This window comes from Sapajus apella, unplaced genomic scaffold, assembly GCF_009761245.1.
Source record: "Sapajus apella isolate SASKATOON/1434 unplaced genomic scaffold, GSC_monkey_1.0 scaffold72, whole genome shotgun sequence".
NCBI classification, from domain to species: Eukaryota; Metazoa; Chordata; class Mammalia; order Primates; family Cebidae; genus Sapajus; species Sapajus apella.
In genome coordinates this window covers 9,732,044-9,752,559 of record NW_022437012.1, presented here as the reverse complement: position 1 = coordinate 9,752,559, position 20,516 = coordinate 9,732,044, and the positions used below count along the sequence as shown (strand labels likewise).

General features: G+C 42.1%; 1 protein-coding gene across 8 annotated transcripts in view; it reads right to left on the bottom strand.

The window, feature by feature from the left end:
- The window catches only part of MGAT5 (alpha-1,6-mannosylglycoprotein 6-beta-N-acetylglucosaminyltransferase), a 325,249-nt gene that overhangs the window by 76,623 nt on the left and 228,110 nt on the right, over window positions 1–20,516 (bottom strand). For all 8 annotated transcript variants that reach the window (XM_032250746.1, XM_032250745.1, XM_032250744.1 and 5 more), the window contains one exon: window positions 12,223–12,356. In XM_032250746.1, coding sequence (XP_032106637.1) covers window positions 12,223–12,356 — 134 coding nt within the window. The remainder of the gene's footprint in view (window positions 1–12,222; window positions 12,357–20,516) is intronic.

Below are 20,516 nucleotides of genomic sequence, written 5' to 3'. Positions count from 1 at the left end.
GATTATCTTGACTGCAGGTGGACTCATTCACTACTGAGGGCTGCACAGCCACCACCGGATTTTATGAGCATATGCTGCATATATGGTTTTAAGTACAGAATTGTATATAGATGCTAAATACGGCTTTACAAGCACATATATTACAAATATTTTCTAAATTGGTTTATCACTGATTCTCAATGCCATAATACCCTTTCTTGCCATTGAAGGATGAAATCTGCTTCCAACAAATACTCCACGTTGTAAAGTCTATTTCCAATCTGTATGTTTTATATAAAATTCCAACAACAATCTCTGTCCTTCAGGGCCTACGTTTCAAGGTGTCTATGACAAAGATCTGCACTGATGTAGAAGGTTCCACAGGGTAAATCTCATAATTTTCATTACCAAAAATTGTTTAAGTATTCCAGCTGGCAGGGGAAGCCCCAGGTGCCAACCCATACTAACGCTTCATATACCTGTTCTTCACGGCAGCATAAACAGCCACTGAAAAGAGGTCAGATTCTTTCAACTGGCCCAACACATTCCACTGGCTTAAACGAATCCCCTTCCCAGATTTAAGAATTGCTTCTCCACCTCCATTTTAAAATCATACATCTAATTTTGCTTTCCTCTCCAAGTAAAAGGCAGAAATCCACATTGCTGTTTCCTTCTACTGCTGGGATTTTGCTCCACTGGCTGACTTTTCAAACAATGGTTGACATAAGGACCATAGAGAACTCGTTCCAAATCATCCTATTTTTGTTGTGTCTGAACCTCTAATGTTGACAAGGAATGAACATTATTCTCCCAAGGTGAAGCGGGAGCAGCCTCAGGGATTCTCACCCTTGAACCAAATGAAGACCCCAGTTTTTCTTCCCCAGCTGGGAAGCCTTTGTGGAGCTGGGAGGGTGGCAATGCCCTTGACTGTCTCTGCACACCTGAATTGTACCACCTTAGGAGGGCTGAGATGCCGCAAGGAGCTCTGTGGGAACACTAGAGGGAGCACCGCAGTATCTCAGTATTGAACAGTGAGGCGATCTCCTGCCAGCCCAACCACCTGCTGTCTGGGATGGACCACTGTAGTCACCATACTCAGAATATGGACTATGCCTAGAATTCTCATTCAAACTATGCTTTCCTACAAACTATACTTTAATAATGTTTTATTTAGGTGGAAAAGTCACATAATTACCTCATTCTTATAAATCTGTGCCCAATCACATTCAGAAGACCATGCCTTTCAGATAGTTTTAAATTCAGAAGCATTACAGTTCTGTCTCCCTTCAAGAATGCTCTCAACCCTTTCTTCACTTGAGGGGAACAATCTTGCAATGCTTTTCTAACAACCTTCCACAGGGGTCCTCTGACTTCTCTCCTTGTACTGCTCATCGTCTGGGCCCCGGAGGCCCCTGGGTCACTTGTGAGACGCTGCCTCCTCCTTGCCCACGGAGCACAGCTTCCACACACTTGCACTCGCTCAGTGGCTTCTGTCCATGGGTGGCTGCTGCTCCTCTCTCTTTGCTCTCAGACAGCAACATCTTTTCCCATCCCTCAACACCACTGATCCCAAATGGGCTGCCAAACTGTTAGGGCTGGAGTAATAGCAAAAAGCCTCCAGGCAAATTACAACCACAACAGCTGTGTTTACTAAGAGCTACAAATGAACTCATCCTAGCGCTATTGGATCAGGCAGGCAGTGATTCGGAACCTTCCAGAAGCACCCCACCCTCAGGATGTTCACTGGCTGCCTGAGTCTCCAGCTTCCCAAGCCAGCCCTGGCTTTTGCAGGAGACCCTCTGCTGAGCACCAAGGGCCTCTTTTCATGGACAGCAATCTTGTATGTTTTCTTCTCACAGCTGCAGTGACTTGCGCTTAGCTGTTTATGCTGCTGGGAGGGCTGCCAGCCACCCATGTGATAAGCAACTGGCTAGTGGTTTTCACGTGCGGTCACTAAGAAAACTACTCTCCATTTCCAGGGTTCTGGAACACCTCCCTCACCACCTGCGACAAAGGCCTAAGATTCTATCATTCGTCACTCAAACCTTTATACCATGAGTGGCCCACTCTACAGTGTAAAGGTCACAGGAAAGGAAGGACATCGCTAAGAGTATCATTTATCCTAAAGGTGGACTATTTCTTCTAAATGTCTCTGAGGCTTTGTTTTATCAACTGTAAAACAAATATGCTTCAAAAGGCTATGAGACAGTGCTTTATAACATCTAAAATTCATACAGATTTTTATTTGCATTCCTGGGTTAAAAGATAAGCATTCTTGAGAGGCTATCACTGATATCACTGGAACCCATATCCATATTTTGTACCCCACACGGATTTATGTGATTGGCTATTATCATGGAAACAAGGGGGCAAGTCCTTGGACACCGTGTGGATGTACTGGGAAGCAAAGGCCCGGAGCACTGGATGTGGTTGAGGTAAAACAAGGGCATAGCAAGTATCTTCTACAGCCTGATGTGATGGCTGGCTACATGGCAGCCACACATCACACACAAAAAGGAAGAGATTAAGGTTTTTCTGAACTAGGAAAATATTTGGGTGGCTACCTAGTATGGCATTTGCCACACCAGCCTGTTTGGAGCACCTGTTGGAACACACAGATTTCCTGGTCCCTCCCCTTGAAATTCTGACTACATGAGGGTGACAAGGAGCCCTGGCATCTGGATGCTGAACAACTTTCCAGCTGGTACTTATGATCATGCAAGCTTTTTTTTAAAAAAAACAAAACAAAACAAAACAAAAAAAAAAAACAAAAAAAACCCACAGACCTAGGTTCTAAGTATGAACTTCAGCTTTCCTGAATCTCCCTGGAACACAGAATGAAAATCATTTTAGCAAAGAACCCCCACACATCAATGCTATTCCAGAGGGCCATGACAGGGTTCTGCCCAGATCTACAACCAAGCTTCTGCTTGTAACTGTAAGCTATGAGATGCTCTACCAGTCACGTTCTAAGGGAAAGTTTTCTCCAGCAGGTAAGAAGTTTACAGACTATTCCATTATCAAAGAGCAGGGAGCTGATAGGCTCCAAGTCCCAGATGCATGGCTGGTTGCCATGCATTCTTTCCAACCACCTCAAGCCCCAACCGAAAGAAGAAAATGATGGCAATCCCAAGAATGACTCAGTAGAAGCCATAGCAGCCCATATCCAGTTGGCTGGGCTGTCAACTGGAAAGCGTCAGTGGGCTGTGCTGTCGAGGAGAAGAAACTTGCAGTCTACTACACAGATTTCAAGAATCTGGGGTTTCTGCTAAAGCTGTATGCTGACAAAGGGGCCTTGGTTTTATTCTCCCCCTCCACGCTTATGCCCCAAAACTTGATAGACTTTTAAGCAGGAGACTGAAAGCACGACTTGGCCTGGAACATCAACTCAAAGCTTCTTCTGAAACCTCACAGATTTCAGAATGCTGCTGAGAGGGCTGCCAGATGAGGAAAGTGAGAGCCAGGGGGCGAACGACTCCCGAGGACAAGTAGCCAATAAATGGCACAACTAAAATGAGAATCTGGGCATCTCCTTTCTCACCCAAGGCTCCTCCAACTCCTCTGCACTGTGTCCAATCAGTGTCTCTAGGCTGAAATGGGTACAACAAGGAGAGTGTGTGACAAGGAGACCTTATGGATCTAAGAGGATTGCATAAAGCTTGCTGAAACAGGGAATGGACCACTAGAATGATGAGATCAGGTGGGGCTATCCCCCAGTCCCATGGGCTCCTGATTAGTTCCACACTGATTCCTACACACTTAAGCACTGACATGCTTACACAAGGGATGTCACATGGGGTTATGTTATATTCAGCATGTGGTCAACACCATTAAAACAAATCCTTAAGGCTCCTGGACCACGGCTCTTGGAATCTTAAAAGCTAATGATTCATTTCTGATGTTTCCCTTTGCATTTTATTTTTACTCTGTTCCTCCCTTGCCTACTCCAAGCTTATCCTTGAATTCAGAGAAAAGGCTCTGATCTGAGTGCACTTTATCATGTGCCAGGCACAAAACAGGCACATGTAACCATGGCTTGGTGAGTGGCTGCCCGTGGAGGCTCAACATCTCTACTGGTGCCTACACTCCTCCCTGCCTCTGGCAACCACTATCTCCAAGGGATCATGAAAAGATCTTTTCTGACTTTTCCCCCAGGGGAAATAAGCAGGAGGCACACTGTTTTCTAATTTTTAATGTTCTTCTGGTTGGAACCAGAACAAATAGCTATGATCACATCAGGCTTTCCAGTAAATCCAACAAAACTGATTCCAACTTTGTTATTTCAAAATATATGCCAATTTGACTTAGGGTGGGTTTAAATTTATCTGATTTATTTATCTCTATATTATCTGGGCAGAGAAGCCTGGCTAAGCAGACTAAAGAACAAAACAGAATGACAAGGTTTAACCTACTTATGAAAATGTTATTTTCAAGGGTTTCAGTACATTCTTTAATTACAAAGGTCTTGGGTGGTTCATTAAAACAATCAGCTAAGAGCAGTTAATTCCTACTATGAAATAAAATGGCATTTCTCCAAATGACTCCCATTTTTAAATTCTGCATTAATTTAAATTAAGCCCGAGTCAACCAAATTAACAAGCTAGATTATTACATAGTTTTCAGAATGGAACTCTATCTCAGATGCAGCAGTCACCTAATCCAGAGACTTTAACCACCCTTTTCGCCAGTTAAACCTTACTGGAAAGCCAAAAGCCAAATCTATGCCACAGATATATAAGAGCTGCTCTGTTGAGGCAAGACTGATCCTGTGGGGCTGCTCCGTGACCTCCTATAATAGCAGACCCTAGGGCTCCAAAGGCACACAGGTGAATAACTATTGATCTCATCCAGGAGTTGTCAATTTTTTTCTGTAAAGGATAAGACAGCAAATTTCTAGACTTTATGGGAATACAAAAAAGTCTGTCATATATATATACACACACATATTTATTTTACAACCCTTACAATCTAAAAACCAGAAAGCTATCACCATACCCAAGACAACAAACATACCCATCTCTCCTCCTCTCCCCTCCCTAAGCAACCAATAACCTGTTTTTGGTCACTATGGATTGGTTTGCATTTTCTCGAGTTTTATATGTCTAATATATACAGAATCAAATAGCATAAGTATTCCTCTTAATTATTTTGAAGTCATCCATGTTGTCGTGTATAATTCATTTATTTTAACCAATACCTTAATTTATGCAAGTGAGGAAACTGAGGCTGAGCAGCCTGCCCCAATCATACATCAGACAGCAGTGCTGGCCCAGAGCCAGTTTCCAATTTCCTTGTGCATCATCCTGTTCCCATGCCATCTCTCTGCTAATCTTACAAGAGGTTTCTAAAACTCTTGAAGCCTTTATGGGGTCTATGGAATTTGCATGAGTGTAGCTCTGTTCCTTTTCCACCAAACTCCCTCTCCTGGTCTCCCTGGGGCCAGCAGAGAACACAGGGAAATTCCAAAGCAGAAAGCTTTCCAAGTTGTATCCCAGTTCCACAGATAAACCAATAATTTAAGCTAAACCTAGGGGAGATTCGTTCAGTCATTAAGTAGTTACAGAGTGCCTACCACGTGCCAGGCAGCACTGGGTAAGCAAAACAGATGCAATTCCTGCTCTCACAGAGCTTATAATCTAGTAAGGAAGAGAGGCTGACAACAAAAAATATGTACAAGATGATTGAAATGATACAAAGGGAATAAACAGGGTGCCATGCTAGGGAGGGGGAGGGGTGACATCTGGTTGAGGGCACAAGTGTGGAACAGGGTGGTCTTGGTGGCTCCAGCTGGGGTGAGCCAGGATAGGCAGCAGCCATTAAGGAGGCATAGTGGCCCCTGGTAGAATGGGTGACACACAGGACTCCCGTGGTTACAGCCCAGGAGCCAGAGATGAGTAGGTACAGAGCAGGAGTGGCTGGCTTGCACAGAACCTTGCTAAAACACACCACCCAGACTGGATTTCACTATAAATGTAACGTGTTCTAAGTGTGAAATGAAGTCATTGGAGAGTCTGAGCAAAGGAGTAGCATGATTCAATTTACATTTTAGAAAAGATCACTCTGGCTGCTGCTGTATGGAGAATGAAGTAGAAAAGGGCAGGGGTAGGGGAAGTGGCGTCACATTTCTGGAAGTTCTGCTGCCTGATTTCTCAGGCATATAGGAAAGGGATCGTGTGTCATTTCAGGGGATGCTTTACAACCCCAAAGTCTTTGAGGTCTAGATAAAAAGGAAATTTCAAATTCAGTTAGGACTGGTTGACTTTGGTTGTTGTCAGGCAGGCGAGGGCTGGACCATGCCAGGCCCTGGGGTCTGGAGTTGGAAACTATTTGAAATGCTCATATCAGGCTTATTTACTCTACAGAATTGGTTGCAAGGCTGTCGCTGACTTGGCGATCCTGTGGTGAGCAACCAGGAGCAACATTTTACCTGTGATGCCAGTATTTGCTCAGGGCTTCTGCTATACACTTAGCTTACCCAGAGACACCTTCCTTCCTAGCTTTAGAATCCTGCTCTAACCACAGACCCACTCCCTCCAGGGTAGTGGCGGTGGAGGAGCTCCATGGAACAACTGGCAGCAGGGAGGCAAGTCTCCAAGAGGAGATGTCAGAGCCCTGACCCTGGTTCTGGTTTGCCAGTCACGTGCTGTAGGACTTTGCCATGTCACTCCCTCTTCTTGAGTCAGTTCCTCATCTACACACCAGGATGAAGAAGATAACGCTGCCCTTGCTTCCTTAAAATGCATCAGCCTGTACCACCTTAAATGAAGGCTGTGAAGGGCTCCAAGAAGCAGAAACACCATACATTCAAGACTCTTTTATTATCAATGCATTAGTTACTAAATAAGCACTAGCTCTTGCTGAATGCCTACAAAGAGATACCAGGCTAATGCCTGGGGCTCCATCTCTAGAGTGATCAGGATTTTCATTAAGTTACGCTTCACTTTTCCACGTACTGGCCATCTACCAGCCTCAATCATATAGAAGAATATAATCAAGAACCCTGAAAAAGATCTCTGATGAGATCCATGCCAGGGACTATTAGCCAATGTGCTCTGAGAGAGACTTGGTTGACTTGAGACACGGCATAATTCAGAGGTCAGAAAACTTTTCCCAGAAAAGGCCAGAGAGTAAGTATTTTAAGGTTTTGTGGGTCACATAGTCTGTCACAATGACCTAACTCTACAATTTTAGTGCGAAAGCAGCCATGGACAAGGAATGGCCATGGCCGGGGTCCAGTAAAATGTAACTGACAAAAACAGATGTTGGGCTAGATGTGGTCCACAGGCTAGAGATTGCCAACCACTTACATAGATTAAGACTTAGAATATCTTTGGGCAGGCTTCTGTTTTCCATTTCCTCATAGGATAGAACGCCCTGGCTCATACCTCCACCAATTCCCACTGTGGCATTTCCTATCTGGCCCCAGTGATGACATTAATAAGACCATCAAACATGTATTTAGACTTACTGTGCACGAGCTAAGTAACGTACCCAAGCTTAGGCAGCTGGTGGCACAGTCAGGATTTGAACCCAGCTATCCAGCTCCAAGTCTATGCTACTGATCACATTGCCCAGGGGCACCTGAATGTACAAACCAGGACAGCAGGACATGAGGAAGACAGTGTGCTTCTCACCTCCTCTCAGAGCTCACCACAGCTTTACCTGGGTCTTGGGACTCGGTGGCAGAGACTAGAAGTAGCAAGGTCTGCAAATACAAAAGTGGGACTGAAGGTGACTGAACTAGGCACCCACAGTAGCAAAAAGTGACAGCTAGCAGTCTGACAAGAGCAGTAGGAAGACAAAGGTAAGAGAAAAGATGTTCTCCTCCTCTTGCTGATTGGTCAGCTACTTTGTGCCACACACTATACAAATCCCAAATATCCTAAGACCTTGATGCTCAAAGCATGCTCCTCCAACAGTCCATCAGTATCACCTGGATGCTTGTGAGAAAGAGTGTCAGTCTCATCTCAGGTATAAACCAGAATCTGCATTTTAACAAGATCCTCAGGTGATGTGTGCATTAGTAAGGCCGAGAAGCCAGTAGCTATTACTGCCCCAACTTTACAGGCTAGGAACCTGTGGCTCAAGACAGTCAACCACCTCACACGTAGTTAAGTTATGAGTCTGAACCCCAATGTGTGACTCAGAGGCAACTCTTGTTCTCCTGACATGGTCAAAGAAAGGCCTCCAGGACATTTACCTTAGCAGTGATAATGTATTAACATGTAATAAGATTAAGGTGGGATCAAGAATAAATAAGATACGAACCCAGCACTACCACTTGAAGATTCAGTTATGCTCAGGATACTATTTTTAAAGAAACATAGAAATTAAAGTAATATAGTTAAGACTTCAATTTCTATATTTCAAAAATCTTTTTACAAAGTTGGCTAATTTTCCATTCCCTGTTGACTTCGGTTAAAAGAACGTAGAAGGATTTTGAATTTGACCATACTGGACAGATTGCTGTTCTTCTGGGCACATCTCTAGCGTTAGCAGGAGCTAATGATTAGATGGTGTCAGAGGTAGAGGTCAGGGACCCAGAACTGTAGGTTCCTGAGTTAAGAAGAGACTTCTATCTGGAATTAGGCTGTTAGCAGTCTCATTTGATATTAAGGGGCTTGGGCAGAGGTCGTTGCTAAGTCGATGCCCTTGGGATTCTGGAGTCTGATGGCAAGATTCCCCTCCCCACCTCAACCTCCCACCATGTGCTTTAACATCAGGACAAGACCACTGAGTACCTTGGTCATGAATTTGATGACAGGAGATTAAAGGACAAGCCCACTTCTCCTTAGCCTGTATATTTAATATACTTGTTTTTCTTGACAGGCATTTAGTATCTAGTATTTTAATAAGTATATTGATAGGACTATAGGAACAGAATACTAAGATACTGCAAGACCGGAGTATGAGAAAGGATATATGATCTGGGACAAGAAAGCTGCCAGGAACTCCAGCAGCTCTCTCTTTCTCTCCAGGCTGCAGGAGTTGTATCTGTGTCTTCCACTCTATCAGGCCCTTTGCTGCACCCTAATTCTATCAGGGTGGTGCCTCTCCTCCTTGTGGAGGAATGCATTATCCTCTCAACAGCGCCCTCTCCCTGTCAACATTGGTCCTGCTTCTTCATCATGTGGACTCCTGGAAAACTTCTTCCTCTCCCTCCTGCTATGGACACATTTTTTGATTTCTGTTTACATGGCTCACTCTCAGTGACTCTGCTTTCCAACACCAAGTGAAGAATCTCATTGATGCAGCTCAGCTTTCTGAGCTAGAATTATAGTTCCAGCCACCAAGAAGCTGGACTGCATTGGGTCAGAAGACAACCCCAGGGTCCAATCAGCCAACATTGGAGGGAGTTACGTGGTTGCATTTCCCACTTAAGTGCCGAGGTAGGTAGGGAGATTCTCTCAAGAAAGAGGGTGGTGGGAAGAGTAGAGCAGGATTTACGGCACAGCAGGAATCTTCAGAATATCAAGTCCTAGAATCTGAGGTGAAGGAAGGCCTTCCAAAGTCATCTGGTCCAAACTGTGCCCTCCCACATCCCCCAGTTGCAATCTTAAACCTCCCAGGACACGAAGGTGCCATTTCCTTTCCTGAAGATCTGAGGCAAATTGGGATCGGGAAGGGGAGAAGGGAATGGGATACAAGATGGGGAAAACCATTTATAAAACATCCTGCTAGCTAAAGCCTATGTTGAACGTAACTTTAGAAGTATGGTTGGAATAGCATCTCACTTAAAAGGCACATTGGTTTTCTGTATGCATTCACTAAATACTCTCGGATGCAGATGCTTTAGAAAAAGAAACTAAATTCTCACATACTGTGCTGTGATCTAGAGTTGGAGAAGATGTCCCAAATTCATGTGAAAACCTTACAGGATTTTTCATCTTCTTGGGCTTTTTCCAGCACAGAATGCTGTATGTAATAAAACTGAAATAACACCCAGGAGTTTTGGGTGTTATTATTGAGGCAAAGATGAACGTGGACTCACTGCAACCCAACCTTTTGTAATCTTTAGGTGATGCATGGCACAGGTACACAGAAGCTTGGGCACTCATGGAGTTTTAACTCAAAACATGAAAGGATTGCGAAATCACACTCCAAATCACTTGAGCAACATGATTAATGCTTTAGGGATTCTTTTTTTTTTTTTTTTTTTTTTAAGACAGAGTTTCACGCTTGTTGCCCAGGCTGGTGTGAGATCTCAGCTCCCTGCAACCTCCACCTCCCAGGTATAAGCGATTCTCCTGTCTCAGCCTTCCAAGTAGCTCAGATTACAGGCATGCGCCACCATGCCCAGCTAATTTTTTTGTGTTTGGTAGAGACGGGGTTTCACCATGTTAGTCTGGCTGGTTGCAAACACTTGACCTCAGGTGATCCACCTACCTCAGCCTCCCAAAGTGCTGGGATTACAGGCATGCACCACCACACCCAGCCTCAGGATTCTTACTGGCACAGAAAAGTAATCCTTTTAGTGGCAATGTTAACTTATCCAAAACAGGTGACCAAAAAGCTTTCAGAACCAATTTATTGTTTTGTTTTTCTAGGGAAAGGGAAAAAAGTTGCCAGGGGCCCTAGGAGGTTGTTGCACTTGGCTCCAAAACAAAGTGATGTAATTTCAATGTCAAGCCTACACAGACATACAAGCTATCTTCTTCAAGTAGCTGCAGAGGCTTTTCTTTAAAAGCCACAGTCCTCCTAAAACCAATGCCACAAACCATTAATTTCACAACCAAGCTGAGCACGGGAACACCCAATATGCCTGTTTTAACCCAAGTTTGGCTGAAAGTCAGCTGGAAAATGCATTATCAACACAGGACATATTTTTACACAAGGAAAGCTACACAAATTTATGGGACCATCTTAAATAGCCATTTACAATCCAGACTGATTTTCATTTTACTTGACAGAACAAAGTATGGCATAACATACATAGGAAACATTCTTACTTACCAGCCGAGGGTTTTTCACCCTTGGTATTACAGATATTTTGTGGCAGGGGCCATCCCATTCATTGTAGGATGTGTACAGCATCCCTGGCCGCTACCCACTACATGCTCCTAGTACCACTAACCAGACATCACAACCAAAATTGTCTCCAGACACTGTCAAATGTTCCCTGGGCATAGGAGAATAGGTAAATAAAATTGTCTGCAATTGAGAACTACTGCACTAAACAAAGACAAAAGTCTAGCTGTTTAAGACAAAGAGTGGTATGGAATTAAATCTGCCTCCCTGGAGATGGGCTGATCTCATCATCCGTTTGGTATAGTTAGCACCTTAAAGCTGGGGGGTAGGGCACTGCTTTTCCTTTTCTGAACACAGGGTCAGAAATGCAGTACCAAGGAATTCTTTATCCTGTATTTCAACTGTACTCCCTCAGTTGCAGGATTCCTAACTTCCTTGGTACACCTACCTTACAGTAAGATGAGACCACAGTCTGTGATCATTCAAGAAAGCAATTCTTATATTTAGGAAGAGGCATGCTCCTGATGACTTCTGTCTTCTAAAAACATTTCCTCAAAAAAAATTTATGATATTTGCCTATTGAGGCAGACTTCCCACATAAAAAGATTAGCATTACCTGTCAATAGGTCACATCCGATTTGGTTTCTCTCCTGTTACACTTTTCCTAGATGTACTCTGGAAATCAACTCAGGAGGGCCAAGGGGGCCAATGCTTTTGGAAAACTTGGTTTGGTCTGTGGCCAAGAGTGCTGTTTCAGCCAAGACCTCCCTGAGCAGACTGCCTACAGTCAGCCCCAGCAGGAATTTACTTTCCAGATCAGCTGAGTAGCGACTATAGCCAAGAGGATGTGAAGGCCACCGCATTTCCCAGGAAAGGGAGCTGCCTACCTTCACAGACTATCTCCCAAGAAGCAGAGGGAAAGACTCACTTGGTAAAGTTTCTCCCTGTGCAGTGCCTTGCTCCAGAAAGATATTCAACCCCTTAAGGGCCTTAGCTGTCAGAGGCAAGTACAAGATCTGAAAGCAGCTACAATATGTCCCTTCTGATATGCAGAGAGTGAAGGGGGCTGCTGTACAGCCACTACAGGAAGAGCAGGTACAGCCTTGGTTAGAAACCCAAATGCTGGGCAATTGAATCCTTGCACATTCTTCTTTATGTGTAAGTAGATCCCATTAAGCCCTGGGCACTTGGCTTGATTACTCCCTGGATCAAAGTTAAATTAAATCACCCAACAAGCTTCTTTTCAGAGAGGGAAACATGCACAGACTGACTCACCTTCCAGAAGCTATCCACTTTGCCATACACAAGGGACTGGTTCTGCCTTTTGATTTCATTAATGTGGTGGATGTCACTGGAGTTCAGGTGCTGCTCAACCACAAACCCCAGAAAGCTGTTGTCTGGGGTATGAGCTGGTGTGCAAAGAAATGGAGAGGACAGTTAGTGTCCAATCAGAAAGAAGAAACAACAATTGCATATTTAACACAGGCCATCTTACCTGTAACAGAAGGTTTTCATCTTACCCTGTTCTCTCTTACCTGAGGAAGGTGAGCGATTGCTCTCTCCCACACGTTCCCAGTAAAACTGTCATGAGAATACTTCTCTCTAGGATGGATTAACCTGAACTAAAACCTGCTCTTTTTAGGGGAAATACATCTGTCTAAAAATCAGTAAGATGCATACTCTCTTCTGTTGCCTTAGAATAAGGTTACTGTCCATTTCCAAGCAGAAATGCTCTCACCCAATTTTCATTACCTACTGGCCAGAAACCTGTAGAGCGCAGGGTTGAATTGGGAATTCTGAATAGGGGCAGGGCCCCTGAGTAACTGAATCTGAATCCAGCTGCGTTTTTCACCCAGATACATAACAAGGGGTTTAGGGACAAAGGGATGAATAATCCCCTGAACCTTTCATCTCCTCTAAGAATTACTCACTCATAAAAGATGTAATTATGGGGCTACATTGAGCAGGTGCATGGAATGAAGACAGAATAAAAGGTAAAAGCTCGCTGGGGACAAACCACTCCAAAAACACAAGCATTGCAGAAGAATATTGTCTACAGAGTAGGCTATTCTGGAAGAGAAAATTTGGATTTCTCTCATTTGAGTTCTGTAGTTTCTCTAACACTTGACCAAGGGGGACAGCAACTCTACACGCTCTCCAAACAAGATGCTCTCTGCATCTTGTGCCTACAGTTTTAAAAGGCATTTCATCAGCAAGTGACAATCGGGAAATAATTCCCTCTAAATTAAAGAGACCCTACCCTCCTCTACTTTCTTTCTGTCAAGAGAAATCTCAGTTTTTCAGGAGATGAGCCTTCAGAGGCCACGTGTGGGTGATATTAAATGAAGCAACTGCTCTGCTTGGCTCTGACCTGAATAGAACAGCTATAAATAACGGGAAATCAACTTCCTCCTGGTAACTGAGATACACACAAGATTCTGAAAAGTCCATACACAGCAGCCTCAACCACATCCATTCAAAGGTAGGTGGTCCCTTCATCTTGTTCTGGTTGTCCTAGGACTGAGGGGCCCTTTGCCATGCTTGTGGTGGCACAGAAATCCTTTTTGACAGACAGACGGGGAGAGGTGATCCTGCAGCTCAGGCCTAGGACTCTGATGCCAAGACTCCAATGTCACCCACCACGCACGCAGGGGAACACGATGAAGAAGGGACACTGGCAGGAAGCCCTGAGCTGTGGAGATGCACAAGCCATGTAAACTGTGTTGTCACCCTCCGTTTCCCAGGCTTCTGCCTAATGGGGGTGACAGAAGGGGGAGATAATAGGGTTGTGACTGGGGAGTTGTGCTGAGTCTGGCCAATCTGTTATTTCATCTCTGCATTTTTGATCAAGTGCCCAGAGGCAATGGCAATGGCTGCAGTTGGCTGGAAAGTAAATTACTGAATAAATTCTACTGCCAACCAAAGGCAATGGTTGCTTTTCTCCCCACTTTTGAGGAGCTGAGGGCAGAGGGAATTTTGAAGTATTAGCACGGAGAGGAACACAGCCTATGTGCATTCTCAGTATTACTAAGCAGCTTAAAATATTTCTTTGTAAAATTTTTTGTTCATTCTAAAATTTTTGAACTCAAACCTGACACTGTACTTCAGGATCAGGTTTGTTTATTTTCAGAAAATTTACATGGTGATTAAAGCACGATGCATGAGATACTTGTTTCTGAAATGTAGTTATTTAGTCCCTAGGTGGGCACTTAAAAAATAATCCAGCAAGTAAAACAATGGGTTTTATTTCATGCTATAATATACTAAAGTATAGTAAAAAATAACATGATCGTTAAGTCCCCAAGTGAAAAAATACATATATGTAACATATGTTTGTGTGAAAGATTCTCCTAGCTTCTAGCTTGACTGGTGAGAGGGAGAAGTAAATACAAGAAAAACTTGTGAGGAATGGTGGGCTTTTGCTGCACTATTACTATAATTTGGTACTTATTAACTCTGACACTATGAATTTCACATCTAAGTTCTCTTCTACGTTTCATCCAAACACTTTAACTTAGCTCCTGTCTCGCCTTGTGCAATGTTAACTTGGGGATCAACAACCTGCAAGTGTGTTTAAATGACCTCAAGTGAGACTTAAGATTTACAAACAGTATCACCACATTTAATGAGCCAAGGCCTGAGCACTGGTCTGATCTCTACATGCCTCCTGCTCCCAGGTGACTCGAAACTTGCCACAGGACACTAAATCTTGGCAACGTAAGGGTTTGCTCAGCTTATGACTTGCCCTAGCAGGTGATTCTGAAGTAACTATGGGCTCATTGTGGCTTGTTTCCAAGGAGCTGACCACCAGCTGGAGCCTGTCTGGTAACATCTGCAGAGAGTGCCCTGGTCTTATCACAAGTGTTCCTAATGGTGGTTACAATAAATCAAAAGCCACAAATCCAGCAGGATGCTATCTGAAATGTCCATTTCATTGAGTTCAAATTTCACACCAATCTTACTTTTTTGCTCTGTCTTAGGAAGGGAATTGAGACTTTCATTGTGTTGGGAGGGTTTCAAAGAGAAGGTATTTACATTTTAAGGTACATCAAATAAATCTTCTCATAAACAGGATGCAGGAAATCCTGTACTCTGAGTAATCCCTCCATCCCAGGGGATAAACAAATGTGATCTTTTAAAAAGATGGCTGATATTTTGAGTTCTGAGTACATGCCAAGTTCTGTGCTAAGCGTATTATAGTGACTCTTCCATTTTATCCTCATAACCGTGTAACAGATTTGGTTTAACTATCCAAGTCTACATGCTAGGAAATGGCAACACTGGAATTCAGAGCCAGCTTAGCTACTTTCAGGGCACCAGCTCCTTAAGTCACTCTAATATACTGCCTCCTGGTCCATATAATTTCTGAACCCTGTGAACTACAGTGGTAAACCATGCGTCAGAGGATCTTTGTAAGGTAGAGCAAAATACACAAGAGGGATCTGGAATACATATGCAGTATCACCTCAGTTTCTTGAGTATCTTGTGCCATATGTATGTGGAACCACACACATCTTTTTACTTCCTACAAACTGCAGGAGATTTGCAGTTTGGTAAATGATTTTAAGATAATTTAGAAAAAAATCTCTCTTCTTATTAAGAGAAACACTACTTTAAGCCCTTTGGAAGCACCTATTTACAAATGATTACAAATCAGCTTGATGTGTTCCTTGAGCAGGGTATGATGATGACTACTTTTAAGAAATACTATTAGCTTAGTTTGAATAATTCGCTCAATGACAAACATTTTGGAGAATTTCTACAAAGCAGGTTATGTGATGAGTATTGACGAATTACAATATAAAGATGAGTTTCTGCACTTAAGGAGCTTACCAACTACTTAATAAAGGAAGCATACACTGTATCAAGCAGTTATAACATCTTCTTTTAAATTATAATTCAAAATTCATACTAAGTCAAGTTGACCTTTCTTTCAATTGCATATATCTTTGAGGTCTGTTTTTTCTAAGTCCCAAACATCTCTAAGAATGTTATGTATCTTCACATCCCCTGGTCACCAAGAGAAGAAACCCCAGCGCCAGCCTGGGCCAATTCCTTAGCCCTCACAGTCAGTCAGTAAGTCCCAGGGACGTTAGTTTCTCAAAAATCCATTAACTCATCCTCTCCTTTTCATATCTGTTAGTCCAGGCCTCATCACTTTTTGCTAAGACTTCTGCAATAAACAAGTTTTACTTTTTCCTAAATACAAATGGATTTATTGATTTTCCCGATTATAAGAGAAATATATCCTCAGATTAAAACTTCAGATAATAAAGATATGAGGAAAAATAAGTTACATATCATTTCATCACCTAGAAATAACCAGTATTACTGATCTTTTTTCTAAATTTATGGATCATTCATTTTTCCCTTCAAAATACTGAATTCCAGTTAATGATGTTAGGCAGAAACATCAGAGAGTTCTTTTATGCATCAAAAAAAAATAATAATAATAAAGGTGGATTGACGGATAGAGAGAGGATTGGCATGCATATTGATAAAGTAAATGGTTAATTGTAGAATCTAGAATTGTGGGTTTCTAGTAACATTTCTTCTACTTTTTTGTATGGCTGAGAATGTCATTTTAAATATTGAAGAATATTGGTTGTCATCATATTCACGATGTTTTTGCTGACTCTGATAAAACTGACGATAGAAAAAAATTCATTAAAAAATAGTTACGTCACACAAGAAGAAATCTGGATAAAAAAGCTATACATAGTAATGTTATGCTTCAAATTTTACCGAAATCAATTTTTTTTTCAAACGGTGATATTAGTTTCTTCAAGAGAGAAGGCTGGGATGTAGGCTAGGGAAACTATAATATACAGTTGAGCTGAAAAGATGAGCGTCTGAACTGTTGCCAAAAGGCACATCAGGGTAAAATTTTCAAGTGTCAAAAAGCAATTTAGGAGGAAATGGATTCCTTAGAGTAACACTCCTGAAAGCTGAGACTCAAATTCAAGGAACCCTATTCCTCACTGGTCTGCACAGAAGTTAAAGGCAAGAGTCCTGCTGATTCAAGTTAAAGGCCAAAAAGGCAGTTTCAATCACAAATAGCTCCTTTGCTTGTCATGCCCTAAAAATAAAATTGTACATGTAAATTAACTGATCCTCAGCTACAGCCCACAGGCTTATCATTTGCATGAATGAGAACTTAGTTCTAACATTACTATTTTGTCAGGCAAAAGTTTTGATTCACAAGCCATCCTTCCAATTTGATCATGTAAATAAAAATGGCTGTGAGCCTCAAATTCTGGGAGAAATTCAGAGTTGGAATGTCAATGATAATGACAATTGTTATGGTCTGAATACCACTTCAAAGCCCAACCATGTGAGTAAGTTCCCTTGGAAAACACAAGAGAGTAAGACGAGGCCAATGGACTCAAGAAGTTTCTGCAATCTTAAATTTGTACAACAGTCTCCTTCCCTATATTATTACATGGACTAAAAACAGAACAGCAATATTGTTCACTGCAATTTAATTTAACCAATAAAAGATTTTCTGAAGGCCTGCTATGTGCCAGGTACTCTTCAGGATGTTAGAGTTCCAGTAATGAATAAAGCAGCTAAAATTTCTGCCATTATTTATCTCAGATTCCAGGGGAGGAAAAAGAAAAGAAAATAAACAAAAGGAAGTGAAACATAAATTACTGGGTAGCAATAAAGTTATGGTGGAAAATAAAACGGGGAAGGGGAGTAGAAAGTTGGGGAGGGAAGGAGTTGCATTTTAAAAGAGGAGGTCACAGTCTCACTGAAAGGACATTTGAATTAAAAACCAGGAGGAGGAGATGGGGAGTCTAAAAGAAGAATGTTCCAGGAGATGGGACAACCAATGCAAAGGTCCTGAGGGGGAGTGTGTCTTTTCTACTCAAGAAACAGCAAGGAAGCAGAGAGAAATGAGCAAAAAGCAGCGTAGTTAAGTGACAGGGCCTTGAGGCCCCTGGGGAAACGTCCTCTAGTTGCCACAACTAGGACGTTCCTCACCTCTGCATGCAAATTTTCCCTGCTCCATTCACCTGGGTATGTAATTTCTAAAGTGGAAGTATGAGAAAGCCTTATTTTTGTGTACCTCCTGACTCCACTGAAGAGAACAGAGACTTAGACATCCCACAGATGGTCAGGGGACACATACTGAAAAAGACGATAAAACAGACAACCAAATAAAGATTCCAATCTAACTCCTCAATTGACTCATAAGGAACAAGAAAATACTTAGGCTTAGTTGCCTCTTTAGCCTTTACTAAGGAACACCTTATGAGGATTTGGGAAAGAGGAGGAGGGGATAAAAAAAAAAATCAAAGAGATGGAAGGTGAAATGGAAAGGTTCTAAACACCCCCAGAATCCCCAATCTGCTCTTCACTCAACTCCCTGTTATAGCTGCCTGTCCTTTCGGCTCCAAATTCCCATAAGTACCAAGAAACACTGAATATTCTACAGCCTTGACTATATAAAATGTGAGCATCCAGAAGGCAAATTCTTCTCTCTTCACATTGTGAATGACAGCCAAAATGCTGCAGGTATTTAACACACACATACACAAAAATAAAATGAAATAAAATCATACAAATGCAGTTTGCTCAGGCAATGTACTAATTGCTCTATGGTAATGATATGAATAGTGAGGCTGGCAGAACTGATTTCAAAGGTTCTGAAATTTTTGTATGATATAAAAATAAGGTCTGAGATCGGAAACCAAGGATGGGGTATCTTGCAACGTCCGCTACTGCTACTTTCAGCCATCAATTCTAGGGAAAGAGAAGGAAAAACTCAATTAGATAAAGATGGCTTACCACTGCCAATGTTTTTATACAAGCCAGATGAAGTTGTGAAAGTGGGTGTGGTGCAGATAGTTAGAGCTATCCAAATACTGAAAAATTTACAGTATAAGTTATCAATTTTAGAGCTTTCTCTTCTAAATGGTAAGGGCAAATGCCTTCATTCTTATTTTTCTATGCAGATAGATTTCTTGCATTTATTTACTGAGATATAATGTACTTTGAGACTGTGAAAAATAAAAGACTGCCTTCAGGAGTTTAAATCAAGCTGTATGCATAGTAGACTGCAGGCAGAGACTGAAATAATGCCTAAATATAAGCCAAGCCAGGTACCTGGCAACCATAAAAAAAAAGCATCAGTTAAGTCTCAGCAAGATATAACAAAAGCATCCCTAAATAAATATAAATTAGGAACTAGCCACTTGACCATAGAAGTCTTGGAAACAATGGTTTTCAAATCTGAGTAGAATCCTGAAGAAAAAAAAGATGATACATTAAGTGGAAAAAAAGGAGACAAAATTTTAGTACGCATGTGACAAGTATGTAAAAATGTACTTGTGAAAAAGATAAAAGTTACACCAGGGTTAGGGGAGCCTTTTTCAATAGGAGAAAGTCTTTCCCTGTTTTTGTAATTGGATTACATTTCTTTATAACTTTGATTGGAAAGGTGGAGTAAGTTGCTTAAGCAGAGTTTTAAAGAAAAACATACATTTTGCTTTAAGGGCAATTTGAAGGAGGCAGGGATGATAAGGCACTCTCAGAGACCAGCAGGTTGTTGGGTGAGGCAGGGGCCAGGACCTGGGGAGGGATATGGTGGAGGGTTGAGGCCAGAGAGCCTAAGGTCTTGAATACTTTGCTATGGAGTTTGAAAGTGACCCCACGGACAAAGGAAAGGCACTGCAGCCTCTGAGGAGAAATAGCTTGATCCAAGCTGAGCTTTGAAGAGCTGGTTTTTCTGGCTGTAGGAAAGCCTTAGTGCCTATTTCAGAGGTCATGTTAACATGTAGACAGGAGGAGAGACAGCAGGAACAGGGGCCTGGAAGGAGGAACAACCAGACTTACCAGATTCCTGGAAAAACCCATCACTTAATAGATCTAATCAAATAGCCTTAGTATTGTCTAGCTACCAGCCCCTCCAGAAGCTGCTTAGGAAGTTATCAGGAATAGTCTATGTGGACACCACCTAAAATGCCTAGCTGCAAAGAGCGCACATGATGATGATGGCACCAGTGAACTCCTAAAACTGGGGGCAAAATAATACAGAAAAGCAAGGCTTTTTAACTTGCAGAGACCCCACCAACTTAGGAAATGAGTTAGAGGAGAAAAAGAAGGAGCCTTAAAGTGAGACATGTACCATGAATATTTAAGAATGCAAACACACTCTGGTCCAACACATTTCATTTCACTGCTCCTAAAGATGCAGTGAAGATACCCAATGGTGTATCTTCCCACTGGGTTATTCTGGATCGGCCTTACCCATGCTCTCTGTCTGTACACGAGCTATACAGCACTGCTACATCTTATGATAAGACAGCTAGACCTGAAGATTTGATTCCTCAAGTGTAGTACTTTATTTCTGCAGTCTCCAAACTTTTTATCGTGCATCCCATTGGTAGAACACCATCTAAGCACACAGGAGTCTGAGTATATCCTCAACATATGTGCATATTTATACCGAAATTACATAATGATTATTACCCAGATCATCTAATTAAGCACTAGTAAATTTGTTTCACTTTTGAAAAATCAAAGACATATATATATATATATATATATATATATATATATAT